The 12,542-nt window shown below is 47.4% G+C and overlaps 1 protein-coding gene across 2 annotated transcripts in view; it reads right to left on the minus strand.

The window, feature by feature from the left end:
* Nucleotides 1-1,457: 1,457 nt before the first annotated feature.
* tara (SERTA domain-containing protein 2 taranis) overlaps nt 1,458-12,542 on the minus strand; it is a 38,343-nt gene continuing 27,258 nt past the window's right edge. For both annotated transcript variants that reach the window (XM_017081045.4, XM_065865472.2), the window contains exon 2: nt 1,458-4,532. In XM_017081045.4, coding sequence (XP_016936534.4) covers nt 1,740-4,532 — 2,793 coding nt within the window. In that variant the 3' untranslated portion in view covers nt 1,458-1,739. The remainder of the gene's footprint in view (nt 4,533-12,542) is intronic.

Here is a 12,542-nt window from a genome sequence, read left to right on the forward strand (position 1 = left end):
AAGTTTGTTTAAGCTGCGGTGGTCATTTAAAATATAATATCCTTATAAAATGGTTGCTGAACCGGCTAAGTATAGGTGACTTCCGGTTATGGTCTTATCTCTGCGCGCCATTTTGGATTTCGGTTGTTGCCTTGACTTCGCCATGTTGGCTGTGGGTTGTTGCCTTGACTTCGCCATATTGGATGCTGGTTTTTGCCCCGACTTTGCCATGTTGGATGTTGGTTGTTGCCTTGACTTCGCCATGTAGGCAATGAATTCGCTATGTAGAAAGCGAATATGTCATGTAGAAGAAGCGAATTCAAAAGTGGCTGGGCGAATTTATGCCAGACGGCCGAAATCGGAACTAGTTTAAGCGGAGGCGCGAACCGTGCTGTTTTCTATTTTACACGCATGTGGCGCTACATATTCAAAATCATTTTTATATTCACCACGATTTTTTCTCTTTGTCTGGTTCAAATTGGAATAAATGGCGCCTTTATCTAAACTTAGTCTGGACCCAAACCATGTTTTAAAATTTCCGGCGCTGCCACAAGCTAAGAAAAAGAGGAGGTTGGTGTTACCAGATCAGGAAAAATATGACTCGTGTTCATGGAAGAGGAAGAACACATGGCGCCTTGATTCAAAATTGTTGATCTTTTTTAGCTTTATTAAAGTGTAGGAACAGAGAAGAACGAGAATGGATAATATAAAAATTGGGAGAAGGAAAGGAAGAGAACTTCTCTTGTTTTCCTGAACCTTACTTTAATGTTTTCCAAATTCAGCAGTCACATATATTACGTAAAAATTTGTTCCTTTCTTCGATGCCGATCGGTATGTACCATGCTGAAAAAAAACGTCCCCACGCATCCCAAGAATATTCAAAAGATGGTGTAATTTTTTTAACAAATTCTTTATATTTGCTTGCATTTTTAATTTTTTTGTTCTTTTTGTGTTTTTTTCTTTGTTTTTTCTTTTATAAAACTTTGTTTTAAGTTGTTCTTTTGTTTGTTTTGCTGTTTTCTGCGTTTTTTGTATATAAATAATAATACTTATGGCTAGTAATATAGTAAACGTTTTTCGATTTCTCATTAATTTTGTCTTGCTGCCGAATGCTGCATCGTCTTTAGGCCAAACGTAAATTTTGTTAATTGATCTGTTGTTTGAGTTATTTTTTGAAAAATGTTTAACGGCCATTTGTTGTTCGTTAAGACGCTGTTATTGTTGTTGTTGTTCTTGTGTGGTGTTGAATCGAAAAACTGCAACAATTGCAACTAACAAAGCTAAAGTTACGCTAATATAGAATTTTTGTTTTGCTTCCGTTTCAAACTTACTTGGCTAGGGTGTTCGCTGCTCTGCCTTAAGACTAACAATATTTACACTTAGAAAAAATTTGCTAATAGTTTTGCTTGCTCATTTGTCATAATCATTGTTCTGCCTTAACGTCGATCTCTCACTTAGTTACGAATTTCATTTATAGATTGCAATTAATTTGTGTGTCCTCGATTGCTTGTGTGAAGAAAGGGAGCGAGGGGAAATAGGACCAAAGTGGGGTAAGGGTATATATATATTTCATAATATATATTCATGCACGTTCACAACCTGAGCATAATTAGCAATTAAGATCTTCCTTTAGATCTCCCCTCACTCGTTTCGTCGATTCAATACTGCTTGGAATTGCTAGTGGGCGCCAGCAGGCGACGCGACCAGCACGCCGCCATCCGCTCATCCGCCGTCGTCGTCTTCATCGTCTACAACTGATACTAACTGCCGACCATGATGTGGGCCGGCTGCTCCAGCTCGTTGTCGTGCAGGCGGGAGGCGGCCACCACCTGCCCACCCAGTCCGCTCTTGAACAGATCCTCAGAGCTGAGCTTGCAGCTGGGCACCAGCTCGGTGAACTCCGAGCCCAGACCGAACTCCATGTCCAGGAATCCGTACTCCCAGGTATTAGCGCCCGCCGACACATTCGAGCTAATGCTGCTCACATACGACGAGGTCAGCGAGTGGGTGGCCGAGGAGATGGTGGACAGGGTGGTAAAGGTGGCGGTGGTAGAGGAGGAACTGCTGCTGCTGCTGCCACAGGAACTGCTGCTATTCCCGCTGCTTGCCTGAACGGTGGTGAAGCTGCCACTGAAGGCCAATGTGGAACCGGAGGATGAACTGGAACTGCTGGCCGCTGGCACTGAAACCGGCACTGCTGTGGGCGTGGCCGCCGCCGGCAGTATGCTAAACAGATCGTTGTTGTTCAGCGGATCCAGCGCCGACTGCGAACTTAGGCTGAGCACCGAACTCCAGTTGATCGAACGCGTGGAGTCGTCGTCCGCATAGCCGGAATCACTGGTATCGCAGTTGTTGTTACTTGCGGCAGGGGCAACTGACGTGCTGCTGACAACACTGCTGCTCGCTGTATTCCCACTACTGCTGCTCATTGGCGTTGAGGAACTGGTGTTGCTGATGCTTATGCTGCTGCTGCTTGTGGCGGGGGAACTGCTGATGTTGCTACTGTTGCTGTTGTTGCTCAGGGTTGGTGTTGCTCCTCCGCTGACTGCTGCCGCTGCTGCTGTGGTCGTGGGGCAGGCGGGAAAGGGCGTGGCTCGACCCGACTGCGACTCCCGAAAGGGATAGTGATCGTAGGGATGCAAACTACTGCTTCCGCTCGCCGTTGTCGCTGAGGAGTTGTTGCTGTTGCCGCCGCTGGTATTGCTACTTGCACCACTCGCTGATGTATCACAGTTGCTGGGCTGCGTGGTGAAGCCTCCCACTCCCACCCCCACACCCGCTCCCGCTGCCACGCCCCTGTAGGCGGGCTCCAGACGCTCATGATAGCCATGCGGTTGGGGAGGCTGTTGTTGCTGTTGCTGCTGCTGCTGGGGCTGGAAACTCAATTGCTGGTAGTGATCCATGTTGGCCAAACGGGCACAGTTCAACACGGGTGCATAATCCATCTGCTGCTGCTGCTGGGGATGAGGATGCAGTGGTGCTGGCGGGGATTGTTGCTGTTGTTGTTGCTGCTGCTGGTAGGCTGGGTGGTATTGCGCCGCTTGAGCCGCAGCCGCTGCCGCCGCCTGCTGGTGATGCTGCTGCGCCGCCTGGTGCAATTCCTTGGCCTCCGCCTCGATCTCGCGATCGATGCGCTTCAGCGTATTGCAAATGAGCACCGAGCGGTAGAGCGACTGCTCGGACACCTGGCGGAAACGGGAAAGCTTGAACATGGACAGATTGCGTATCTTCAGCCGCGTGTCCTTGTAGCAGCTCCTGTTGGCACTGCACCAGCCACCGGGACGTCCATCACAACAGCGCTTGAGGGGCAGGCCATGGAGGGGCAGGCCGGCGAATGGAACAACGGGCGCCGAGGAGGGTGGCGGACTGATGGGCGATCCTCCAGCGTTGCCGGATGCACCGCTGCTGCAGCCCAGATCTAGATAGGACTTGCCATTCTCGGCACAGCGGATCGTTTGCTGTGGCGCCGCCGGTGGGGCATAGGCTCCTCCGTTGGTGGCCTCGTAGAACTGCTGGGCTCCACCCACAGATGGATTGGTCGGACTGCCGCCCGCCGTCGCCCACTGGGGTGGGGCAAAACCGCGCGCCTGCTGCGGCGTGGGCGGAGATTGCGTCATGTGTTGCGGTCCTCCGGTTCGCGAGCAATTCTGCTGCGGGAATGGCTCCGAGTAGTAGTTGGGCTGTCTGCTGCCATAGCCGGGGGCATAACTCCTCTGCTGTTGCGGATGCTGCTGCTGTTGCTGGGCGAGTTGCTGCTGCTGCTGGGGATGTGGTTGCTGCTGGGAGAGTTGCTGCTGTTGCTGCTGCTGTTGCTGGTGGGGATGCGGTGCCAGCTGGTGCGGATGGGGGTGCGGCACAAAGGGATGAAAACGCATGGGACAGTAGGTGGGTATGATGCTCTCCTCCTCCTCGTAGTCGTCCTCAAAGTCATCATCATCATCGTCCAGCTCGTCGGCGCTGAGCAGAGTGGTGGCCAGCGTGGAGCGGGTGGCTATGCTGCCCCATGGATCACTGGGCACCGCCACGGCTTGCAGCTTGGAGATGCAGTCCACGGGCTCGGCGCTGGATCCATTCGAAACGGAGACCGCCGAGGGAGTCGACGACCCGTTGCCCGCTGCTGTTGTCCAGGGCTCACAGGGAACGGCCGAGGTGACCACCTCCAGCCTGGCGATACTGTCCTCCGGTATCGCTGCACTCGCCGTCGGCGGCAGTGGCACCTCCGCTTGACTCTTCAGCGTGGCGACGGCGGTAGTAACTTCATGACCATTGCTAATACTTGGCTCCGTTGGCTTCATCGCATCCATGGATGCCTCCAACACAATGTGGTTGTTGTTGGACTCCACAGCAGGCTCCGATTGCTGCTGTTGCTGCTGCTGCTGCTGCTCCTCGAGCGATTCCAGGTAGTTGTTGTTGCTGATGGCCCACTTGTTGGCCTTGACGGGGGGCGGGGCACAGTTGCCCGTATAGGTGGTGTTGGCATCCTTGCTGTCGAAGGTCAGCTCATGCTTCCGCTTGGTGGCGGCTGTTGCTTGAAGACCCATCGCGGAATTTACCTGCAAGAGGAGGAGAATATAAAAGACATTTAGTGATTTGCCGCCAAAATGAAAAGCAAGTTACAAAGGAGTTGTAAAGGGAGCAGGGATAAGAGTATACAGAGAAAAAAAAAAACTCCATTCAATTCAATTTAAATTTATTTTGAAGTATGTTCTTTAATTATTGAGTTAAACAAATGTAGCTAATATTACCATCTAACAACCCTGATTAATCTTTCAATGTTCTTAAATCATTTTCTTTATTCATAGATTTCGATTCGGGTTTTTCCCTCTGTGCATCATAAATTTCCTCACGGTTCGCACGAGCCAACAAAGGACACACAGCCAGCTAAAAACTTATCAAGGAAATGGAAGTCAGGCAGGGACTTGAACTCCCCCTTTTCGCCCACTACCAACCACCCACCCTTCTTTCGTTCCACCTCCACCACTTCCACCCACTCGAGCCATGAAAATGAAATGGAAAATGCCAGGCAACAACAACAACAGTCAAGCCAGCAGGCCAAGTCGAGGCTGTCTGTCCGTCCGTCCGTCACTCAGTCAGCCACCCTCCGCCTCCCAGCCACCCACTCGCAACCCCAACCCCTCCCCCTCTCGACTGCTGTGGCATTGCTCATCGACGTTGCTCGAAATCTTCTTAAAATAAAACGCACAGAGACGGAAGGAGAGGGCGGGACCCCGAGAATTGTGTGGGCTGCCTCGATTGCCGTAGTCGTAGTCTTCCCATTCTGAATGCTCTTCTACTGCTGCTGCTCTGCTGGCTCTTTCCCATCAACTTCCGCCACATTTGCTGTGGGACTTTCCTCCGTTCTTCTTTTTTCGAAACTATTTTTAAGTCTTTCGAGTTCTGCTCCAGCCATGATTTTGGATCAACACTGGAACGGAACAATGCCAGGGAAGAATTTTCCCGGAAGGCTATATTCACAATGAAAACATTGCTGGGTAATATACTTATTTCTATTAGTTTTGTAAAAACTGATTTATAAAGATCTGAATCTTTTTTATACAAGTTTTCTAAAATACTCTAAAATTGTACCCTGATATTATAGTTTCTGTTTCATTTTAGAAAGTATACCCATAAAAGCCTATTAAATTGGTTCTTAAGTACTTTTTTTTTATGTTTCATTGAAAGTTGTTCACCAAGTGCTGATAATGTCATATACAATATGCAAGATCTCTCATCAAGATCAAAGAGGAGCTTAATTAAGCTTCATCGCCCGAAAAACTGTCACCACCCCTTGGGCTTTAGAGCATATCTATCGATCGTTGAATCATGCTGGGGATTTTCCAAACTCACATCGCCCTTTTAAGAGTTGCCACCCTTCGATTGCCGGCACGGCACTCTGCCCAAAAACTCAGTGCCCTTCGCCGGAGCTACTTTCCCCATTGAGTTTTGAACATCTGTGCGTACGTCGGCCGAAGAACGGCCTTTGTCATATCCATATATATCCATATATCCATAAGGGTTGCCATATGCTCGCATATTTGCCAGTGATGTTGCCTGTGATGTTGCTGCTGATGCAGTTGCCTTCAGCATTGGGGGAATATAATACGAGAACCCGAACCCGAGGGTGAGTTTTCGTTTCGTTTTCAGTTTTCAGTCCGCTGTGTGGTACTGTGTGTGCTGGGTGTTATCGTCATCGAGGTCGGTCGTCGTCGCTGAGTCGCATGTGTTTCGCATTTTTCTACCCCCGACCCCTGGATGCCCCTGCCCCCTGCCCCCGCCCCTGCCCCGTTTCCCTTGTTTGCCTGTCTGCCTCCGAGTTGTGCCTTTGCCACTGCCGCATGTCTCATCATCGCATTTCATCCCTCGTTTCGTTCTCGTTCGCGTCTGCAGCTGTATTTTCGGTGTTATTTTTGGTATAGGGGCTGGAGCGAGTCTAGACATGCTGGCCCAGGCGTCCGGACTCCGGATGATTCGCCCTTTTGGGAACGGACCAGAGAACGGAAAACCGAAAAACCGTCTTTTGCCTCGGCGAGAAGTTCCCTCTTCTTGGAATTATTGGTTGCTCCATTCCCATTCCGACGACTGACTCATTCTTATCATCATCGCTGGTTTTAAAGGCGAGGCGGCGGCGCTCACTCATTGCTCATTGTTCTGTTGACAACTGGTCGTATGTGTAATGCGAGCGAAGCTCGTTGCGCATACGCCGTGTGCGCTTAAAAGCTGCGCTAAAAAACCCAATCAGCTAAAAGCTCTGCCCCCCCTACTACCCAAACCCATACCCAAACCCAATCAAATCAAATCGCATCAGCTGAGCTTGGCAACGGGAAAACCAAAGCAGCGAGCATCAACAACATCAAGCCAAACAAAAAACAAAAATAAAAGAAAACTTTCTACGCTAATTTTCGTTCGAATGGAGAAATGCTGGCCATCATTATAAGCCGCAACAACAGCGTTTATACAATGCTGGCCATCATCTTGGGGACTGGCTCACAGGCTGACTATCTGGCAGCGATGATGATGATGATGATGATGATGATTTTCGAGCTGCGTTCGCTGGCAATGTTGCTGGAAGTTGATTTTTATTGCCACACCAACATCACTCAGGCAGTTTCAAGCGGCAACAGCGACCAGGCACCGCAGCAACACACAAAAGCCAGTCCCCCGTCAAGCGTTCGTTGCTTTTTACCCACCAGCAACATCTACAACAGCAACAGCAATAGCAGCAGCAGCATTTTACGCTTCGCCAGCAACTCGTTTCAGCTGGCACTGGCAGCGGACTGAAAACTGAAAACTGAAAAGCAGGAGGAGATTGGCGGAGCGAGGGGCGTGGGTCCCCGGCTCCGACTGGCTCCAAATTGACGGCCCGAGTCTAAAGCTTCGCACGCAGCGTCGCTGCAGTTGTTATTGCTGCTGCTGTTGCTGTTGCTGTTGCTGCAGTAACAACAGCAACAACACAAACACCAACAGCAACAGCAACATCGTCGCTACCTTCAAATTCCACAATATTCAAGTTTCAGGTTATGAGCCAACCAGGCAGCCAAGCAGCCAGGCAGCCAGCGAACAGAAACCAACCCAACCTGAGAGCCGGAGCCAGTCATCGTCAGCAGCAACAGCAACAGCAACAGCAACAGCAATACAGCAACTCGAAACGAAATGTTTGCCCGAAAGCCAGAGCCAAGAGCTAAGAGCCAGGGCCCGGGACAACGGCAAAGGCAACGGCACAGTGGGCCCAAACTGAAGTAGGTTTCTATATGTTGGTTGCCCACAGTAAAATTAGATGTAACACAAAAAACTATAGACTATAGATAATATCATTATATCAGCCATAAAACTCCCTGTTTCTGTAAATTGTCTTATAATTTCCTTTTCTACAAAAATATATTTATAGCTGTGATATAAAACAATCTAAAATTTAGTAAAAAAAAAACAAAACATTTTAATATGATGCAAAAGAATATGCCTTAATTTAAAATATAAGAAAGATATTGGTGCTACTGATGATACTTCATCAATGTTAAACCATATATTTTAACATAAAAAATTATACTAACTTTATTTTTGTAATACTTGATAATAATATCTAACCCTAAGAAACTTTTATACTTGATAATAATTTCTAACCCTATAGAAACTCTATTCCAAGCCCAAAACATTCCTCCAAAAACCCCATTCCACTCCACTGTGCTCGCTTGAGAGTCGGTTTCCAAGCATTTAAGTCGGTCGCCGTGGCCGTTGTCGTTGTCGCTACCTCCAGTGCCTGGTCTCTAAAACTCTGGCTATAACTCTGGGCTCTGAAACTCTGGCTCTGACTCGGGCTCGATCCACTCCGGTCGTAGCTGGTCTGGGGGCCCCACTTTGAATTCTTCGGCTGGGGCGCACAGCACAACGTGCGATAGCAGCGAAACGAGCCGAGCCATCAAGAAAGAAAAAATAAAATAACAAGTAGAAGCAAAAAAGCCGAGTTTCGGTTTTCGAGCTTGGGTTTGGGTTTTAGCTTGGCTTTAAGCCGCGATCTCCGCCAAAGCAATTTAAGTGTACGAGCCAAAGAGGAAGAAGAAACTTTGGAAACATAAAAAAGAGCGCGCGGCCCCAAGAAGAAGAAGAAGACGATGAGGCATAATAAAAAAAATTACCAGCAAGCTGGGGTTCAACGGAGTTGAAGAAGAAGAAGCGGTCTTCTGCTCATCATAATAAAAATGAATTGAATTGAAGACGATGAAGACGAATACGAAGACCAACGAAGACGCACCACCCGCTCTCCCATTCTTCTTTCTCGGGCTCTCTTAGTTTCGTTTCTTAGTTTCATAGTTGGTGGATTGGTTTGGATGGGAAGCTCAAGATGACGCCGATATGGTGGCTTGTGTCTCGGAGTTTCCCATGCTGGCTTAGTTATTTTTCCCTCCCTCATGGTGAAAACTTTGAATGCAAACACCCACAACAATAACAGAGCGGGGCGAGCTATTTGCTTATAGCGGCACATGACGATGTGGGAACGGAAAGATTTTCGAACCCGGCTTTCCCACTACTGTTTAACTTCCATAACTCGAGCTGTAGCTAGTTAGTACTCGTAATATTTGAGTTTTGGAAAACTATGCTATAATATTGGGATTTAATTAAAAAACAAATCTTTTTAATGTTAGGATTATAAAGACTTTGTTGATTTGAAATTGTATAAATAATTTTTAAAAAAACCTGGACTGTTTTAAATATCTTTTCTAAACATGATAAATTGTAGTATTTGATATAGACTTGTTTGAATCTTTTTGATTCTAGCGAGATTATATGACCACTGGTACTAGTTTTTAAAAAGTGTGTTGTATTTATAATCTACTTAAAGTTAGGATGAGTTATTTTTAAGACCATGTTATGAAGTAAAGTTTGGCTAAGGCTATGGATTGTATGCTTTTTGGGGTGGGGTATAATGGTATGTGGGTTGCTTTGTATGAGGCAGACTTTTTTGATGTGCGCATATTTTGCGTCGGCCATTTCATGTTGCCGCACCACGGAGTTCGCCGCACGACTGACAGACACAAAACCCCCGATTCCGTTTTCGATTCCGAGTTTCGAGTCCGAGTCCGAGTCCCCGTGTCGATGTGGGGCCGTCGATTGGCAGCAGAGAGGCAGGAAGCCACGGCGACGGCGGCGGCGTCGTCGACCAAATCAGCTGTTTTTGGCGAATTAGAGCAATTTTCAATGCGCGCCGCTTGCTGTTTCGGTTTTTTCCTTTTTTTTTTTTTTTTTTTTTTTTGCTCTTTGCGGCTTTTTGTTGCGCTTCATGTCGAAGATTTATAAGCAGCGACGTCGACAGCGAAGTTGGCATCGCAATTGGTGACATTGAAAATTTGCAAGGCATCTCTCGCTCTTCCCACTTTGCGTACGTGTGTGTTTTGTGTGCTTTTTGCGAAATGGGGGAACAGCTGACAGCATACAGCATACATTACCCACATGAGAGCAAGTGGGGAAAGCCCCCCTCGGTTAAGAATGGTGACTTTTGGTCAATGAACCACACACCACATACCTCCCAACATCTCCTCCTTGAACTCAGCTGTTTACGCGATGTGCAGAACACGGCATTTCGTGAAACGTGAGTCGAGACCCTCACAAATCCCAAAACCCATATCATCATCCCATCCTCATCCTCTATCCATTGTGAGCCGCCCAAGGGTCGCTCGCTCGAGCATTTCTACCTAAGGTCGAGGAGGACCGTAATCCCCGAAAAGGATGCAGCGCATTAGACACGCCAGTGGGTTCGGGTTCAATTTCGGATTTTTTTTTCTAGGATTGCAGCACAGCACTCACTTTCTACTACCTGACCATTCCAAGCGATCCATCAATATGACATTGCGACTGTCGAGACTTTAAGGACGAATTCGACTGTGATTGAACCTTTGCCAAGTGGCTGGGGATACGAAATGGGATGGTAATTGCCAGGAAATCAACCTGTTGGTCGATTGATAGCCCAGCTAATAAGAACTCGTTTATAGGATGGTGGGAACTTATTTGTACAGGCAAATATTGAAAGATTTTATTTCAAAATGAGAAATAGCCAATTTTCTCTATATTAATAGGGAAAATGTACCTTTAAGATTTGTATCCAATTTTTATATAACATTCAGTTGCAATTCATATTCTGGGGATCTATTTAAAATATGTTTTTAACAATCTTACATATTGAAATATACTAATTTTTTAAAGATATCTTAGGTTTGAAGACATCATATCATATCTTTTTTAAGTCTTTCTACCTTTGCGATCTCCGATCCTACAGATATCTTTTACTATCTCCCTGCATAACCTTCAAGGCCTCGCTCTGAATGGGAACCCCTTCAGATGGTTTCCCGGAACTATAGATGTTCCATATTCGCCTCCCAACTGACAACCCACAGCCTGATAACCGATGATCATCGATCTGCATGCTAAATTTCTGCCGTGCGGCTCTTATCAACCCAAAACCAGCTGATAAGACAAGAGAACGAGAGCAGAGCTCGGAGAGCGAAGACCAAAGAGAGTTGAGTTGAGCCAGGGCATTGCGTCAAGTGCGCTAATCGCTGGCTCCGAATCGAAACCAGGGCTACAGCCACCGCCGAGCCAAGCAACAACAATTGCCGTTAACAATTGTCGGAGCGACAGCACACTGCGCAAATTGCACGTCGCGCAGTGTACGACGGGGCAACAACAACAGCACAGCAGCTATCAAGGCGTACGTACGTACGAACATTCACCAAGCCGCTTGGTAAACACAAAATTACAAAAAAAAAAAAGAGAAAAATACCATGGAAAAAACTGTCGGTATATATGTATGTATATACCGAAATATACACACAGCCCCAACCAACAAAGACTCCACTCCACATCCCGTACATACGTATGTACATCCACATCTACATCCAATGTTGCTGACTCGACTCACCGCTTACATACAGACGCTCGCTCGTCTATATGTAGGTGTGAGCGAGAGAGCAGAGCCGAACGACCGACACACGAAGTACAGTCGCACAGTTAAAAATAAAGTGTGGGCCGCTGCGACGGGTAGGGGAACGAGCGGTACAGGCATGCAAAGAGAAAAGAGCGAGGCGAGCGAGGGTAAAACAACAAAGCGAATGCTGGTAAATAATGATGATGGAACCAGTGTGCTGTGTGTATGTATGTATTCCGTTCGCATGTACCACTGTGTGTGTATACTGCACAGTAAAATTTCATGTATTAAAATCGTTTGTTCGTGTATATGCATGTACACTGTACAGGGTAAGAGCTGCCATCGCTGTCTCTCTGTTCGCTGCTGTTGTTGCTGCTTTTGCTGTGCTGTTGTTGCTGCTTTTGCTGTGCTGTGCTGTTGATAGCGAGGGACGTAATATCGCAACTTTTGCCGTTCCAAAAGCACGGAGCCAAGCGAACGTTCGTCGTTCGTTCGTTCGAGTTTAATTTTGTAGTACGTAGCAGGAAAAAAAAGAAACGACGAAAAATAAATGATGGCGGCAACAACAACAACGACGGCGACGACGACTGACTTGGCAGTGTTGCGTTCCGATTTTTGTTGAAAATATTTTTGTTTCTTTTTTTTTTTGCGTTTCGAAAACACTCGAAGTGCTAAGGAAGAAGAAGCAGAAATGGAGAATGAGGAACAAGAAGAAGAAGAAGAGGCTTACGGCGACCGTTTTTCTAGTGCGTTTCGCTTAGAATGGCAAAAATCTCAAAGGGGACGGCGAATCCCACCCCAAAGCGAAAACCCATCATCATATCACAACCCCCCACTTTATAGTAGTGTGGTGAGTGGTGGCAAGTGGTAAGTACGGCCTCGCACGCTCGATTTAGCGAAGGTTGCTGCTTTGCTATGCTAGCGTGGTGGGATAACGGATGTTGGATATATTCGTCGGATGTCGGACAACGTCCGCAGCGTAGCGCGCGCAAATTCACGTAGTTTGAATCGGTTTCGGATTTGTACTCGCCAGCGCAGCGCCACAAAGCTAACGGATCGGACCAAGGTTGGCCCCTGGCATTTTCCTATGGCATATATTGTATGAGGCAATCGAAACGTGAAGAGTGTTTCGAAGTATCGCGGACTGCCA

Source organism: Drosophila suzukii, chromosome 3, assembly GCF_043229965.1.
Source record: "Drosophila suzukii chromosome 3, CBGP_Dsuzu_IsoJpt1.0, whole genome shotgun sequence".
Classification (NCBI taxonomy): Eukaryota; Metazoa; Arthropoda; class Insecta; order Diptera; family Drosophilidae; genus Drosophila; species Drosophila suzukii.